Source organism: Phaseolus vulgaris, chromosome 4 (assembly GCF_051622355.1).
Source record: "Phaseolus vulgaris cultivar YP4 chromosome 4, ASM5162235v1, whole genome shotgun sequence".
NCBI classification, from domain to species: Eukaryota; Viridiplantae; Streptophyta; class Magnoliopsida; order Fabales; family Fabaceae; genus Phaseolus; species Phaseolus vulgaris.
Genome location: NC_143501.1, coordinates 43093546 through 43111168, shown reverse-complemented (window position 1 = coordinate 43111168; position 17623 = coordinate 43093546). Strand labels below are relative to the sequence as shown.

Below are 17623 nucleotides of genomic sequence, written 5' to 3'. Positions count from 1 at the left end.
ACCGTCTATAGGGTCTTAGATTGTCAAGGATCTCAAAAAGGGAAACATCACATCAAGTCATCAAAGAAATTTAAACAAATGCATAAACTATCGTAAGATTGACCCCTGTAACAAATATAATATTACACCTTGAATAGTGTTGTAACTCTTTAATGATTACATCCTTACTAATTGAAATACTTTTGTTGAAATGTTGTGGTGTTCTCTTGAATATTTGAGGAACTCTTTTCCTTTTTTATAAATAGTTGGTGAGGTTCATACTTTGACTTTTCATTTTATTTGACAACAAATTTCTTTTATATGAAGTTTTCTTCTTCCTTTTTTTTATCTTGGTTCATGTTTCCCTTTTTCACGTAGATTACTATTCCTTATATCTTTAAAATAAACTTTATATTCTTACAAAATTTTCTTAAAAAAACTTCAAACATTTAAGGATGGTAAAAGAAAGAAGTTAAAGGATAAACATGAGGTTAAAAAAAGTTACAAGAAGAATGACTAGAAACATGTCACGAAAAAGAAGAAACTAAATACATGGATAAAAAACGTGTTGGTTGAAGAGGAACTTGTTCTGGTAGTAATAAAAGATTTTGAAAAAAATTAAATTCTAAAATCTTGTAAGGGAGCTTTGAGAGAGTTATTGAGCAAATTTGAGTTTTTTTTATGTCGATCTATCAACAATGAGTGATTTCAAATCAATGACTAATGAAAAAAATCATAAAAGAATAAATATTTTTCTTTTATTTTTAGTTTTCTATTAACAATGTATTTTCTTTTGAACAGAGAACGAAATTATTTTTTTTGTCATCATAAAATAACTTGACAAATATGCTTTATTATAATATATATGTTGGTATAACAAAATTTAAGTAAATTTATTTGTTTAGTATCAATTAATTGATAAGGCATCATATTCGGCTAAGATTGAACAAAAACATGTTTGAAATGAATTAACCTTAATTATTTGCTCTTATCATGTCGGTATAACAACTTCAATTTAAAGTAAAAAATATCATATAAGAGACAAGCATAGATGAATGCAACAACGTTAAGTAACATATCAAACAAATATTTATTATAAATGAGTGTAACAACGTCAATTCAAAATATAATATATTGAACAAAGATTGAATGTAAATGAATGCAAAAATAACATATTGGGCAAAGGTTAAATCTAAATGAATTCAATAACATCAATTTAAACTAACATATAAAACAAAGGTTAAATGTAAATGAACACAACTACATTAATTTAAAGTATGATATATCGAACAAGGTTGAATGAACACTATCCAAACATGCTAAGATAATGTGAAGATCAATGACTTTATTATATTCTTGTGTCTTAATTAAAATCCTTAAACACAAATCCTTAATAGAAAAGGGTAACACCCATTTTACATTTATCTTGCAATAAAAAACAAACATGAGTCACATTCCATGTTAATGGAATCAAACTTCCATCTAATGTTTTTCGGTTGTACGTTCGTTTTTTGACAATTTCATGAACTTCATATGGTCTCACCCATTTCAGAGATAACTTGTTCAATATCTTATTAGGTTGAACCCACTTAAAAACCAAGTCAAATACAAAAAATTATTGATTGAATCTTTGGGAGTACCTTTGTTCAAGGCTCTTTATTAATGCCTTTGATTGTAACTAGGTTTTTGCCCGTGCTTTCTGATAGTATCAAGATTAGAGTGAATGCCAATTTTTTATCCTTCTTCTAAAACATGTGTACTTTAGATGTTGATAGATCATGTTCAGTTGGAAGCATGACATCGAGGCCATACACTAAAGTTAAAAAAATTTACTTGGTTTGAGAAGTCATGTGATAGGGTCATAACATGTGATGCAATTCTTCCACCCACTTGACCTTTGCATCATGGAGGCATTACATGATACCACGTAAGATTACTTTGTTGGTTGCCAACTTGATCATTTATTTGAGGGTGTTTGATTGACTTAAAAATTTACTTGATTCCAAGTTGATTGCACATATCACACTTTTTGGCTAGCAAATTGTATTTCATTGTCAACTACTAGTAGGTTTTGTCTTGTTGAACTTTCTATCTTATAATTAGAGTGATTGATTTGACTTCAATCCATTTCGTGAAATACTTAATAATTATAACAAGAAATTTAGTTTTTGAAGTGCTTTTATAATTGGACAAAAAATATCAATTCCCCATTTATGGATTGAATACAAAAATTTTACTAAATCTAATTGTTATCATCTTCTTTCAAGGTTGACCAAAATTACCTTGTGTATAATATTTTATTGTCTAGGTTTGAACTTCCATATTACTCCCACAAATTCCCCCATATATCTCATCAATAACTTGTTGAGAATGATCACATATAGGTATAATTGCAATGAGAATAACAATCCCCTTAAATAAACCTCCTATTAATAAAATTAAGTGACATTCCTTTAGATATGGAGACACCCATAATTATCCTTCTATCATAAATATGTTTATCTAATTTACATCTCTAATGAACACACTTGTTACAATGAGTTTCATAGACAATTGGTTGATGATTGACTTGGACAAAAGTACGGGTGGCAATGTGGGGGCATGGCTCGCTACCAAAAAGTGTGGGGCGTGGTCACTAATCTAATCCACTTATCCACTTAGGCCTGTCTCGCATAACCCGCAGCCTGCGTGGGCCAAGTACTTTAAATAGAACCTTCTGTAAAAGTAGTAAGGTACATTTTTTTCATTCACTAAAATATACCTAAATCATAACACTGACTTGAGCGTCGGAGCGCAATCGTAGGTCCCCCACAAACTGATCGAGCATTAGCATTGATGGAAGGAGACTTAAAGGAATTTGGAGATCACAGATATGTCACCAATTATGCATCCAGCCACGGGTACTATCTGAACTCCTTAATTCTTACAAGTACATCAATCAATATCAAGTCAACACATTATTGAAAAGAAGAACTGGTGAAACAAACAAGAAAATAAAAATAAAAACGATAAATAAAATCATGAAGTTTTATAATTCTTTAATAAATTGAAAAAAGTTTTTTACACTAAACGTTCCTTTTCCTTAATAGTTCACTTGCCCTAAGCATGCTCTTGATTGAAAATGTTAAATGGAACAATGATTTTTTATGTATTAATACTAATTTGTTTTTTGGTAAATTTTTTAGATGTCACCAATTCTGGATAGGGTTGGGAGCTCATAGAAAATTGATAGGGGCATGGAACCCTCCACTTAACACCTGGGTGGTATGAGATGTTTTCCCTATCCTTCCAAAAATATCTCTACTCTTGTATCTCATGCCAGTTAATTTTTTTTTAAAAGAAAATCCAAAAATATATAAGAAATGTTCCAGTAATATAATGTTATTTGTGGCTAACATATCATATACTCTTTTTTTTTCAAATTTTGGAATACTTTAAAACAAAATAAATTTAGTCTTTTCAATTGTATTGATTGCTTTTAGGGATGGCAAAGCGGGCCAGCCCGCCCCACATTGGCCCGCCCCGCGCTTGGCCCGCAAAGATGCGGGACGGGTTGGCCCGCCCCGCAAAGTTATTGCGGGCTAGAATTCCCGACCCGCCCCGCATAAGAGCTGACCCGCAGATTTGCTGGCCAGCCCGCGTTCTTTTTTTTTATAATTAAATATTTATTTTTTTTACATTTTGTTCTTAAAAAATTGTCAAATTAAACCTATATATTTGTTATTATCAAACCTAATTTTTTTTTCTTCCTTTTCAAATATAGTCAAACATCAAAACATTAAGATAAATATCAAATATCACTATTCTTCCACTTCCAAAACATTAAAAATACCTCATTCCAAAACATTAAAAATACTTAATTCCAAAACATTAAACATAAACATTAATTCAAAAACATTAAACATAAACATTATTGACATTCTTCCATTTCAATAACATCGGATGTCACCTTAGAAGAACTTTCATCCATTTTTTCATAATTATAATCTTCCCCGTCATCTGCATATATTAAAACAATGACAATTAATTAATTAATTTTTCATAAAAAAATACAATAAAAATAAGATAACTTTTGGAGGCTTGGTCATGGGTAACTTCTAAAATACCCTCTGCTTGCTTCTCCTTTTCTGACTGGTGTCTTTCTCTTTTATCGTGTTTGAAATCAATTTAATTGGCATGACCCAGTTTAGGGTGATAGGTATCTCTATTTCGATGGTTGTTGGTTTTTGTGGGATGTTGGGTTGGTGGATAAGAGTTGTTGTTCTTTTTGCCCCTTGTTATGGTTGCAGTGAGTTTGTATTGGGTTTGTTTTGAGTTTGTACAGGTTTGTTTTGAGTTTGTACGGATTTTTTAGTGGTAGATTTTTTTTACGTTGCCCTGCTACTAAGTGCCAATTTTTTTTTCTTGCGGGTTAGCGGGCCAGCCCGCCCCGCCCCGCTACTGGCCCGCGCGGGTTGCGGGCTAATGCGGGGCGAGCTAATGTGGGTTAGCGGGTTGAAAAGGTCAGTCCGCCCCGCGTTTTTTACCAGCGGGCCGCGGGCCGGCCCGCACGGCCCGCCCCGCTTTGCCATCCCTAATTGCTTTCATTAATAATCCAAATCTTCTTCTTCTTCCGTGCTTTCCCAATTTGATTATAGAATAATTGAATTATTTTTCTTAAAGTATCTATAATACATACATATAGACACACTTCAATAAATTATTTCAATTTTTTTTTCTTACATTACTATATATATTTAAGTATCTACATGAAAATATTGGGAGACTAAAGAATACTTCAATAAGAACTAAATAATTATATTGAAAATTTAAATTAAAAAATAAAGATAAGAGGACAATAGAAAAGTCTTTTTATTTTAATTTTCAAAAACATTAAAAAAAATTGAATCTTAAAAATTCAATTAAATGGACCTTTATTTGTATTAGCAAGCAACGGTCAACAAATTCTATGATATTATTGCATATTATTTATTATTTATTGGATTAACCTTTACTATTATTTATTATTTATTGGATTAACCTGTTTTAGAAATTATTTTAATAATTTTTGTTACTCTCAAATTTCCGAAAATTTTGAACCAATTCATATTTTTAACTTTCACTCTAATTTTAACTTCTAACTTTAAAAGAACATTTTGAACCTTATCATAAGTTTTAAACTTTATCATCTTCGAGAACTCATAGAATAAATTGAATTCTTAGAAAATACATTTTATATGTTGTGAAAGAGAATTATTTAACAATAAATTAAAAAAATCCAATGGACGATAAAAACAAAATCTTATAAATATGCAAGAAAATTTTAAAATAGTGCCCAATAGTTAAAGTCCAGAAGAGTGCTTATTTTAAATTTTAATTTAAAACCCAATTAAATACAAAATAATTAATATAACTCACGTATATACACACAAAGTATGTAGCAACTATAGTGCATATTTCTTAGATTATTAGATTATAATTATAATTAAATTATTTAAATGAAATTATACTCTTCTAATATTTCTCCTTCACTATTTTAAATATAATCAAAGAAAAACAAATCACTTGATTAGATTTCTTCTTATTTTTTAAACTCACTTGAAAAATTTCCAGATAAATATCTTTTCTGTTTTTTTTTCTCTCTCTAATTAATTTCTAATCCGACCAAATGCAAATTCTCATTTATTTTTTTCTGTTACCAATATTTTCAACGTGTTTGGACGGCTAGGAATCCCCTTTCTTCCAAACGCGTATTAGTTCGGCACTTCTCCAACCTAATTTAACTATTCTAGAAATTCCTTCCTCTACATTTCACTGCACAAACTCAATTTCAGTTTAACTCATTAACGTCAATAAATTTATTATGAAAACTGTTAAACAGGTTCTACCAATATAAATTTTTAACATTTAATACCACAATAATATTTTTATTTAATAATAATCCGTCACTAATAATTAGAAACAAAATCCCTATCCTTTTATTTTGGTGTTCAAGGGAAGTAATAATTACAGAAAGCTAGAGATAATTTCAGATAATTATATGAAATCTTTTGTAAGGTCCTAATAATAGTATTGATAAAATTAAGTTGAAGATTTAAAAAATGAGAGGAGAAAAATAGAAAAGCAAGCACAAATTTGCAGTATGGTATTAATAAATACATTGAGATGAGTGAGTTTTCAGAACTAAAAAAATAATTTATAGGGCTAAATAAAAATCTTATCTTCAATACTACCCTCAAAGGCAAATCTACAGTCCAAATCCAATAAATGAAAAATAGGAAAGAGAGGGAAGAAAAAAGACTACAAAGTATCGTTTTCCTCTGACTTCTGAGAACCTTCTGGGAATCGGTCCCAAACGGTTAAACGATACACGTGACACTCTCACGTGCGTCTCCGCGTGCCGGGTCTCGGATTCCCTACGCCATTGCGTATCTAAATCTAAAATGTTCCTCCACTTAACTGTCGCCGCGTGTCAGTTACACACCCTCTGATTTGCTATGTGACACTGACTTAACCACGGCGTTTCCTGATTCTCGCGATGGCTCTGGCAATCCAACGGCTCAGGTTTCACGTCCGCAGGACCTGGGTGATGCAAACGCAGCAGCGTATCTTTCTTTCCTCCACCTTCTTCTCCACAATCTTCACAACTTCCTCCTCCCTCCCTCGCGCGCTTCGCTCCAATCGCCACACCGAATAGCTTCGGATTCATCACCTCCGCCGCGTCCTCACCGGAGATCCGTTTCGTCGGCATCAAATCGAGCGGCTTCAACGCCGTCATGCCGGACTCCCTACTTCCCTGAGCGCCACCAGCACCGCCGTCCGTTTGGTAACTTCCGTTCCCGTTAGTGTTACCGTTGGCGTTGGCGTAATTTGACATGAGAGCATATATATTGTTGCAGAGCGATCTCATCTCCGCGAGCTCTTTGGTCAACTGAACGTTCTCTTTCCTCAGCCTCTCGTTCTCGTCGACGAGCTCCGCCGGCGCGAGCGACGGTGAAGAGTTCGACGATATCACCTGCTCCTCGCCGGAGTTCGACGGGGATATGATCGGTATCGCAGTCAACGGCATCGGCGTCGGAACAACAACCGTTGCCGGCGCTGTCAGACACGGAGTCGGCGCCGGCAACGAAATCTTCCGCCGTTGAATTTCGCTCAGAAGGCGCTTCTCGCCTCGACGGAAACAATCGTTCGAGAATTCCCACCGATCAGGTACGACCTTCCTGAATCCCTGCAAACCAGGCAAAAACGAAAAACAACGTTAGAAAACCAAACCAAAATAAGCAGCACAAATAATAGGAAAATATAACGCGGTGATAGAGTTGAAATGAATTACGTAAGTGTTGAGTTGGCGAACGAAACTGGAGAAATTGTTGTGTTTAAAATATTTAGGAAGCAAGTCTCTGGCGAAGACGGTAGGGTTCCAAACGATGAACGTTGATCCGTCGTCGTTCCAGGAAATAACATCGTCGATGGATTGGTCGTCGACGAGTTGAAAGGTTTTGGTGAGAAACGGCGTTGGAATAGATCTCTGTGAGTCTGCAGCGGCAGAGGCGGTGGTGGTGGAGTCGGTGTTGTGTTCCACCGGAGGCGGCTGAGCCATGGAGGAAGAGCCGCAGACGAATGGTGTGGATGCGCGCGAGGAAGGGAGAGATTGGGGTTATGGTGGTTCTAGAAGGTTCCGTTGGAAATATAAGGATGAGGGAGAGAGAAAGAAAGAGAAAGAAAGTTATGAGGAAGATTAGAAAGGAAGGGGCGAGAAGGTACTGCGTTACATCTTATGTCGAGAAAGTTCCGTGTGAATGAGGAATTTGTTTTCTTTTGTTTATTAATAACCGCATTTGTTTGCATGTTGATGGGTGTGGAATTCTCCCAGCATCCACCTAAAGATAGCTTCCACGCCTCTTCTTAATTCAAGAAACTTCTACACCTTTTTTTCTAAAACAAATATATTATCATATCTCTCTCTCTCTCTCTCTCTCTCTTTATCTTATCTTTATTATTTTTATTTTCAAATCTTTCTTCTTCTATTTAAACAGGACTGTTATATATCATCATCATCATAAACCAAGATTAAGATAAGGGAGTTATTGGGTTCCATGTGGAATGAAGAATAAGTTGTGAATTATTGTTGAAAACCAAGCTAAATAACTGTTTCAAGAAAGAAAAATTGTTGTGGTTGTCTAGAGCTTTGTTTTTCACCATAAAATGTGTGCTAGGTTGCAAGGGAACAACAAATCAAGTAAGATTTGCTTCCCATCTCAATTGCCATCACTTCTCTTCAAAGAGCATATTTAATAACTTGGTGATGATGGCATTGAGGTTTGTAGTTATTATTGACATTGGAGAAAAAAGGGTTCTATAGTGAAAGGGTAATTAAATTAAGTTTGAGTGTGTGAGGTGATTGATTGCGTGTTGTATATAGTCTTGTAGGCATGTTGAAGGGTTATGGTCATATGTGGATTTTCTTAACTGATGAAGAGTGGCAATAGGGACAGTATTTTTTTTATCTCCAAGGAAACTACCATTATATGTATAAAGACTCTATTAGTCTAACATTCAAGGTTAATTAAGAGATGAGAAGAGAAGAACAGAGTTGACAATGAAAGAAATTACAACACCTCTCTTAAAGTTCAAGAAAAAAAAAACGATCTCTTGAAAAAAAATAGAAAACTCCAAGTTATTGAGAGAACCTTATATGAGAAATTGTTGTTTTTCCTCTATTAATTTTTTTTATTAAGAATAAATAAGTTTATTTGGGACGGAGAAATAAGGACCATAAGTCTCCTTTCATACCAATATGCATGAAAGAAAGAGAAAAAAAATCAGTCACTAATTCAAGATTTTGATTAAACTAATCACATTTTTACATTATTTATCTTTTTTTTTTTTTGGATAAGTCATGGTAGGATTGACGTTATATAAATTTGTTAGTATTAATCGACTTTATTGTAAGTTGCTAGATTTTCGTATTTATTTTCTATACTATCTATTGTATGTCTATATATTTTTTCCTTAAATGAAAAACATGATATATGCACGACAATCTAACTATTATAATGCACAAAAATATTCTATTACTTGTTTTCCTGTTTCTCCATCAATCTATATATTTATATAGATTCCTTGCATGATTAATGACTTAGTTTAGGAATAAACACAACTAATATATTTTATAACTTTGATAAATCAACTTACTACTCCTCCAACAAGTGCAAATAATCAGTAATATATCTTCTTTATACCCAATCGTATGTAAAATTTGAATCAATTTTTTATTCTCTAACACATAACGTAACATTAAGGTTCTTTTAACGAATCTAAGGATCTTTTTAACAACATTTTAGTGCTCTCCACCTAAATTTTCCATGATATACTACCATGTCTCACTACTCATGACATGCATAGTGTTTCCTATAGTTGATGTATATAGTACTCCGAACATTTTGATCATCTTTGATTCATTATTAGGACTTATACTCGAAGATAACATACACTTCACTGAAAATCGAGTAAAATTTGGTTTATAATCTTCCATGTTAAAGTATCACAAAACTTTTAATAAGTAATTATTTTGAGAAAGTCAAACTTTTTTATCTTTTGTTTTTTGAATTTATAATCCATTTTGTAAATACTACATTTTTGTTGACAATAATTGTGTGGACAACAAGATTACATAAGTGAATCAATTCACACTATCATAACCTAATAATATAAAATTCCTAGATTTTAGATCTATTTTTTAAGAGTTGTATACTACATACATAATATATTTGAACACATAAAAAAAAAATAGTTGGTTTTAATTTCTAATCTTCATCGATATCTTCATCGATATCTTCAAACCAATCACTACTAAAGGTAATCAATCTATCACATAACATGCAATTTTAACTACTTCTATCTAGACAGAATTGACCATTCCGAATGTTCTTATTATAAGTTTTGTTAGGAGGGTTATATTCATATGCTCTATTGCATATTTTTTTTTTGTCTATGTGAAACTAAAAATTGTCTAATAATTTCACTTTGTTTGTTAAATATCAAAAATTTGTTTTCTACATGTTTTTCTCATTATCTAACCTCAAATACTTAATTTTTGTTTCCAATTTGAAATTTTATCTATGTTTTAAATTCCTTAAATATTAAAAACACATTTAACTTCTTCTTGTAAGGTACACCCTCAATCTCTTAAAATAATAATCAATTACACAAAATATTTTACTCCTCATTGTAGTCACTTTATCAAACTATAATGTTTACTTATAACATAACTCACAAAAATGTAAATTAACTCTTTAAACTTAAATGTAATTACATTTTGCAAGATTTTTTTCAGATCTTGTTTTAAGATATTAGCAAGACAATAATGTCATGACATAATTTTTTTCTTCTTGACTTACTATTACAATTAATTTACTTTAATTCTTGCAACACTTCCCTCAAATGTATATATAAATTTATTGTGTGATATTCCTTACTTTCACACCTACCAAATTCTATCACAATTTCATACCTACTAAATTCTATCACAATTTTTAAGGTTTCACATTTTGCATAGATATTACATTTGAAGTCATCTAATTGTCCAATAAACAATATATTTCTCTTCAAGCTTTATAAATGTATAAATAATATCATCATACATTTTTATTATAACAAAATTTACTCCAACAATTTATAAGGTATGATAATTTTCCTTAAACATGAATCCTTCTAAGACTAGATCATAAATATAAAATTATTTTTGATGTACAAACAAGGTAAGCTGAATATAAATCTAGTATCCACACACCATAAAGTAATTTTTCACTTTCAGAATTAACTATTATTTTCTTAATCAAAATATCTCCATTTTTTTATGCACTAACAATACATACAACCTTGTGAGAATTTATTACTTTTTTTTTCATTCTTCTTTGCCAACAATGTTTTTATTATTTTCTCTCAAGCCACAATTATAGAATTTGTGATTCTTCCTCCTTTAAGAATTTAATTTATCATGATGCTGACTTTTATTAGAACTACATTCTATTCATTTAGCTTTCATCATCGGGAAAACCTTTGATTCAAACTTTTCATTATTTCTTTTTTACTTTCTTCTTCGATTCTTTTTTAACAAAAAAACTTCTGAAGAATATCGCAAAAGAAAATAAAGTGCGAAACATTATGCATGACTTTGCATTTTTTTTTTGTGACTGTGTATTCTCCAATCAACTTCAGATTCAAATATAGATCTTGTAGGAGGACTTCTCGAACACAAACCCATTCGAAGTTGGATTTTCTTCGCAAGTCAAAAAACGTTCTCAGGATGACGCATAATATTCAGCTTCCTTCGAACGCTTCCAGATCTGATGTTGATATGATCGAAAAGCCCACAAGGAGCGTATTGCTCCATTTCTAGCCATATTGCACACTTTATTGCACATCTGACACTCGAAGTTGCTTCCTTTTTTCCTATTCATCCGCAACCTTAGGTTTTCTTCACTTGTAAATAAATGTTTTTACACTTCTCCAAAACACACGTCTTTTCTCATTTTCTTCTCTCTTCTTCTACTTCTCTAGTCCTAGATTGTGTTGACACTTGTGATTTTTCTTGCTAGTTCTAATATCTTTGATATTATTTAAAAAGTTCGTATTGTATCATAGAGTTGCTAACTTATCACATATAAGTTTTTAAGAATAGTGATCATCGACATCTCTGAAAACGTGTCTCGTTCATGTTCTCAACCTTAACATGCTAGAGAACTAATATAAGATGTCTTCTAAAACTCACCTCTTCTAAAACCCTCATGAGTTCATCACCAATATTGTTATCGTTTGCCTCCACGATACTAAAGCAAAAAAATCCTCCACCGAACACTCCTAGGTATGAGATCTAAAACTCATGTACACATTCATATTGTACAGATTCGTTAGTTTTTTTTTATCAACAAGAAAAAAATAATTACTAGGGGTATTTATGAGATACCTCAACCCTTATAAAGAGACTAGAAAACATATCCACCCTTACAAAACGCAAGAACACTAAGTTTCACAACAATCTACCAAACAAAGTAAAGCACGACAAACACATCTACAACACCACCACTAAAGAGATCGTGTTCTACCGGCCTTAACACTAATAATGTACTCATACCCTAACCTTTATTAGCTTTAATAGACCTCATACAAACAATAGGTTCGAGACACAAATCAGAGTAAGAAAATCACACTAACGTACCTTCGCAGTTATCTATGACCATATCTTCAGTTGAGCCACCGCGAAGATTTCAATATGATGTACATGTCCATATCTAAAGATCTTCTTATATCATTTGTTTCCATAGTTCCCCTACAACTGTTATCCACACGCAAAGCCATCTTTGGTTAACGACATCACTTTCCTTAACCATCCTGAACTATGAGAAGTGCATTTTTGGCTCATGATGGACCGTCGAAGCCGAACCCACCCACTCATAACACTTTGACCATACTAACCAAGCTACCCTGTATGTATAAAAAAAATGTGACATTGCCTCCGCTTCCTCCCCACACATACTACATATGTTACTCTCCATCATTATCCCCTCTTTCACCAGATTTACTTTAGATGTTATTTTATCCTCCAACACTTGTCATGCTACAAGTGTTGTGAAGGTTGGGTCTTAATCCTCCAAAATGGCTCATACATCTCGCCTTCCCCCTCAGCTTCCCTTTTAAAATACTATACGCTAATTTAACTGAGAACTCTGTTGTATCATTTTCTTTCCACACCCACTGATCCTCATTTTTCCCATTGATAATCATACTACCTATCAGTGTTACCAGCTCTTGCTCCTGATGTTTTTCCCACTCAAACAAACTCCTTCTCCATCCTATCTTTTAAACCCACTCGAGATTGTTATTCCATTCCCCTCCTTGTCACAACTTGTCTTCCTTGCCAAAACAAACAGAGAAAATCCTCGAGGACCTATCTTTTAGACTCTCATTACCCAACCATTTGTCCTTCCATAGAGAAATTTGTCTCCCGTTCCCTACCTCTTAGGAAAATTTATCCTTAAAACATCCTTTCCACCCTTCAAACCTCCAAATCTCATTCAAGTCCCTCCACCACAATGAGTATGATCTGTTAATGCCTTGATTCTTTAGGCCTCTCCAGCCTCCATACTTCGATTCCAGCACCTCATTCCACAAACCAGTTTTATACGCCAAATCCACTTTCCTAAAAGCGCAGCATGGAACTTTCTTACCTCTACCATTCCTAACCCTTCTTCCTCCTAAGACTCACAAACTTTCCTCCAGGTCACCCACACTACTTCCTTCTTTCTTTACTCCAACCCCATAAGAAATTCCTCTAAAGTATTTATATTTCCCTAGCCACCATGATTGGCATTTTATACAAGGAGATATAGAATAGAGGTAAAACAGATAATACTGATTCAATCAAACACAACCGGCCTGCCATAGAAATAAACTTTTCTTTTCATCTTCCTAACCTTCTCCTTAAGCTCTCCACCACCCTTTCCCAGAAATTACTTCTTTTATGACACCCCCCAACAAGTAACCCCAAATACTTAAAAGGAGTTTTCATTATCTCACAATTCAAAATAGAGGCACAACTCTGTAAAAAGTACCGATTGCATCCACCCCTCCTATGCGGCTCTTGAGATAGTTAACCTTTAGACCTAATGCCAATTCAAAACAGTTGAGCATGACCTTAATTGTAAACACACTTTGAATCTCCACTTTACAAAAAAATAGAGTATCATCCGCATACTGAAACATGTTCACCTTTACCAAACAATCGCCAACTTCCACGCTTTGTAACAACCCTTTCTCCACCGCTTTCCTTACCACACCAGCTAAACCCTCTGCCACTATAAGAAAAAGAAACGGCGCTAACGGGTCACCTTGTCTCGGTCCCTTCCTTGGTTTGAACTCCTGTGTATGACTACCATTAACTAGCATCGAGATCGACGAGGATACTAAACACGCTCTTATCCAATCAATCCACTTCCTGCAAAAATCAAGTCGTTGTAACATATAAAAGATAAACTTCCAATCCACTAAATTGTATGCCTTTCATAATCAACTTTGAACCCTAAATCAACTTTCTCCTCTTCACTTCTTCTAACACTTCATTAGTCTCTACCACACTGTCCAATAACCCCCTATCTTCCAAAAACGCAGACTGTCTAACGTCAATGACTTTGTGCGGAACCTTCTTCAACCTAGCGACTATTTTGTACAAGCAACCCACCAACGAAATCGGTCGGAATCATTTAAAAGTTGGGAATTATCCACCTTAGGTATAAGAGATATGAAAGAGGCGTTTGTTTCCCTTGGCCATCTACCACTCTCCTCAAAGTTGTTTCCCTAACAACACTTTATAAATCTGAAATTAAAACCGTCTAGTCCTGGACCTTCTGAACTTTCACAACTCCACACCGCATTCTTAATTTCCTCTTCCGTAATCCTTTCTATCAACATACCATTGTCTTCGTCTGAGATCTTATTGAAAACAACATTATCGATTCTGATAAGTGGTCTAACACCTCCACTAAACCTGTCCATGTAGAAGTCCCTAACCTTCCCTTTTACCACCGCTTGATCCTCAAGCCAAAGACCGTTTTCTCTCAGTCCGCTAATTTCGTTCCTCGACCTTCTCCACTTAATAACTGAGCGAAAATACCTAATATTCAAACCCCCTGCTTCAACCATCTTTGTCTGGCCTTCTGTTGAAGAAGAAGTTCTTGACAGTGTTTGGATCTTCTCTGCTCTTCCAAAAGCATCCTCCTTTCCTCCCTCCGTTCTCTAACTTGCTCTCATCGTCCCTCTCATCTAGATTCTGAATTCTTCTCTAAATGTCTTCCACTGCCTGATTGACGTTACCAAAGCTCTCTCTCATCCATACCTTTAGATCTGCTTTCAACTCAGTTACATTTTGTATAACACATTCTTTATAGTTAAACTACATATTGATGTAGAAAGATGAAACTTTTTATCATATCTACCACTTATGCAGAATTTCAAAAAAAGATCTAGTGGTTGAGAAATTAAAATCAAGCCAATGCTATCCAATAGATGAATGTACAGATTCTGATATTCCATTATTAAGGAGACGAAGTTATGAAAAAGAAACAATGAGAGATAATACAGAAAACAAAAAAAATCTTTCAATTATCATCACTGATGATGTGACGTTAGTAATATTTTATTAATTTTATGGACAATTAAATTTTTTTTAGAGGTTTTATCTTCTAGAAATTACTTTCTAAAAATTATTTATATAATTTAAAAAATATCCATATTAAATATTATTGGTAAAGAATTTAATCCATTTATTTTTCTTAGTCTTTCTTTATTTAGGTTTCAAAAATAATTGGCGAGGGCTAATGGGACTACGTTAAAATTATTTTTCTTTTTTTTACTAATTTTCAAATTCAAATTTCTAGTTAAAAATATTACTAATAAAAATCACAAGTTATTTAGAAAACTATCTAAACTTTATCCCACAAATTAATATATGTTATAACCATAAAAAATGAAAATTTTAGTCTCCTTTATTAGTGCAATGCCCTTAACTCATTGTCTTCATTGTGGATCTATTATATATTATGGGTTTACTTCTTTTATTTCTAGTTATAGAAAGTAAAAAGATGAATTCAGATATAAGGTATGGTAATTTGTATCAAATTTTAGTTATTATAAACTGTCTTAATTTTAATAAAATCTTTTACAAAATAAATGTTAGAAGATAAAAACTTTGTGAAATTAAACATTTATTATCACTTAATGGTAATAATTGAAATAATAATTAAAATCTACAAGCACCAGAACATAACGTACCTAGCTCAGTCAATTTTGAGCTAATTTATTAAAATAATAATAATAATAATGTATACTTAAAAACAAAAAATTTCAGTAAATAAAATCAAGTCACAATAATAACAATTAATTTAAAAAAATAATAATATTATATTGACTAAGTAAAATATTATTTTATAAATTAAAAAGTTATTGATATCTAAAATATTTTTTATTATTAATACAAATTTATAATGTAGTTTTCAATTAGTATCTAATATTTACTAAGAAAATTTTAATTCTAAATTAGTCTTTAATTATAAATTATTAATTAATTTAGAATCTAAAATATATAATTAGAATTTTGATAACTAATTTAAATATCAAATTAAAAATTATTTTATAATTTTTTTATTATTAATAAAAATTAGTTATATATTAAAAAAATTAATTATTAAGATAATATCTAAATAAATTAATATAGTAATTAATTATCTCTGAAATTATTTGTTACTTATACATATGGTGTACTTGATATAATTTGTTAAAACTCAAATTAAAATAGATATATTATATGACGATTAGTCTTTCTTATTATACTAAAAAAAAAAATTATAAACAAAATTTTTTGCATTAAAAATTGAATTTATTTTAAAGGATTTGTATAAATAATTGTAAAATATGATTCTTTTTTTCATTAATATTTGGAATGTTACAATCCCTCAAAATGGGTGAAAACAGGGGGAAATGTTTGATCAAACAAGAAAAATGACGGCTGTGAAAAGTAAATAGAAGAGTGATAAGTTACACCAGACAATAAATATATATAACTATCTCAACATATACCAGAAGGATATTTTTAATCTCTGGCTACGAATATTGCATTTAACTATTTATTGATGAAATGAATATAAGTATTATAGTATGCGGATATCCGTTATTTTGCTAATTATCGTTATGAATTTTATTTAAATATTTTAAAAATTATTCAATAATTTTACAATTTTTAACCTAAATATTTTTATTTTTTTTATAACAGCTTTCATGTTATGCAATTTTTTAACCTAAATATTTTTTTCTCAGTAGAAAAGGTCTTTTTTTGCTAAAACAAACTTTGTTTTTACACAATTTATTCTACTCATTTCAAATAAACTATTATTGCAAGTTATAAAGGTGATTATTAACAAAAGTATTTTAGAAATTGATTTGATGAATGGTGAAAAGTTAATCTCTTAAGTGAAAATAAACTTAAGGAGTTATGAAACAATAGCTTATTCAAAATCAATCATTTAAGAAGATGTCAATTAATATTCTGAAATTGGAGATATTTGAAAGTGCACATTGTATGAGAAACAAACAGAAGAAGATATAATAGATTTGGACAACTCATTGAAGATGGAGCAAAGGGACCAAGTACGTCATGTGTGGACATGCAACCAAGCATCATATGTTAGTCTCGTGAGACTTCTGAGACAGATAGTGTCGTACGTCGTAAGTTCTAACACTACCTAACGATAGAGATAAAACCCCTAATAGAAACAGTTATAAAAAATAGTTTTTTTTTTACTTAGGTAACTTTTCTCCTTGTTTATCAAAATAGATTGGTTTTTGGAAAAATCTAAAGCGAATGACTTTTATGATATTTTAAGTTGTGTTAGTCTAATCAATTTTAAATGAAGTTGTGTTACTGAAATCAACTGAAATTGTGTCATTGAAATCAATTTGAACTGAAGTGATGTTATTTTAACACGATTTTTCATATAATTCTTTCAAAAATAATTATATTTTAATAAAAATGAGAAATTATTCCACTTTTGTAAAAATTTCTAAAAAATAATGAAGTTGGATATAAAAAATAAGAACTAGGGTTTTTTAAATT

At 31.8% G+C, this 17623-nt stretch overlaps 1 protein-coding gene across 1 annotated transcript; it reads right to left on the bottom strand.

Annotated features, from left to right (window-relative positions):
• Positions 1-6074: 6074 nt before the first annotated feature.
• LOC137837662 (heat stress transcription factor B-2b) lies at positions 6075-7962 on the bottom strand. Its single transcript, XM_068646756.1, has 2 exons — positions 7292-7962; positions 6075-7186 (listed from the first exon to the last, which is right to left on the bottom strand). Exons 1-2 carry the CDS (start codon positions 7556-7558, stop codon positions 6431-6433), a joined length of 1023 nt encoding a protein of 340 aa, XP_068502857.1. The 5' UTR covers positions 7559-7962; the 3' UTR covers positions 6075-6430.
• Positions 7963-17623: the final 9661 nt, after the last annotated feature.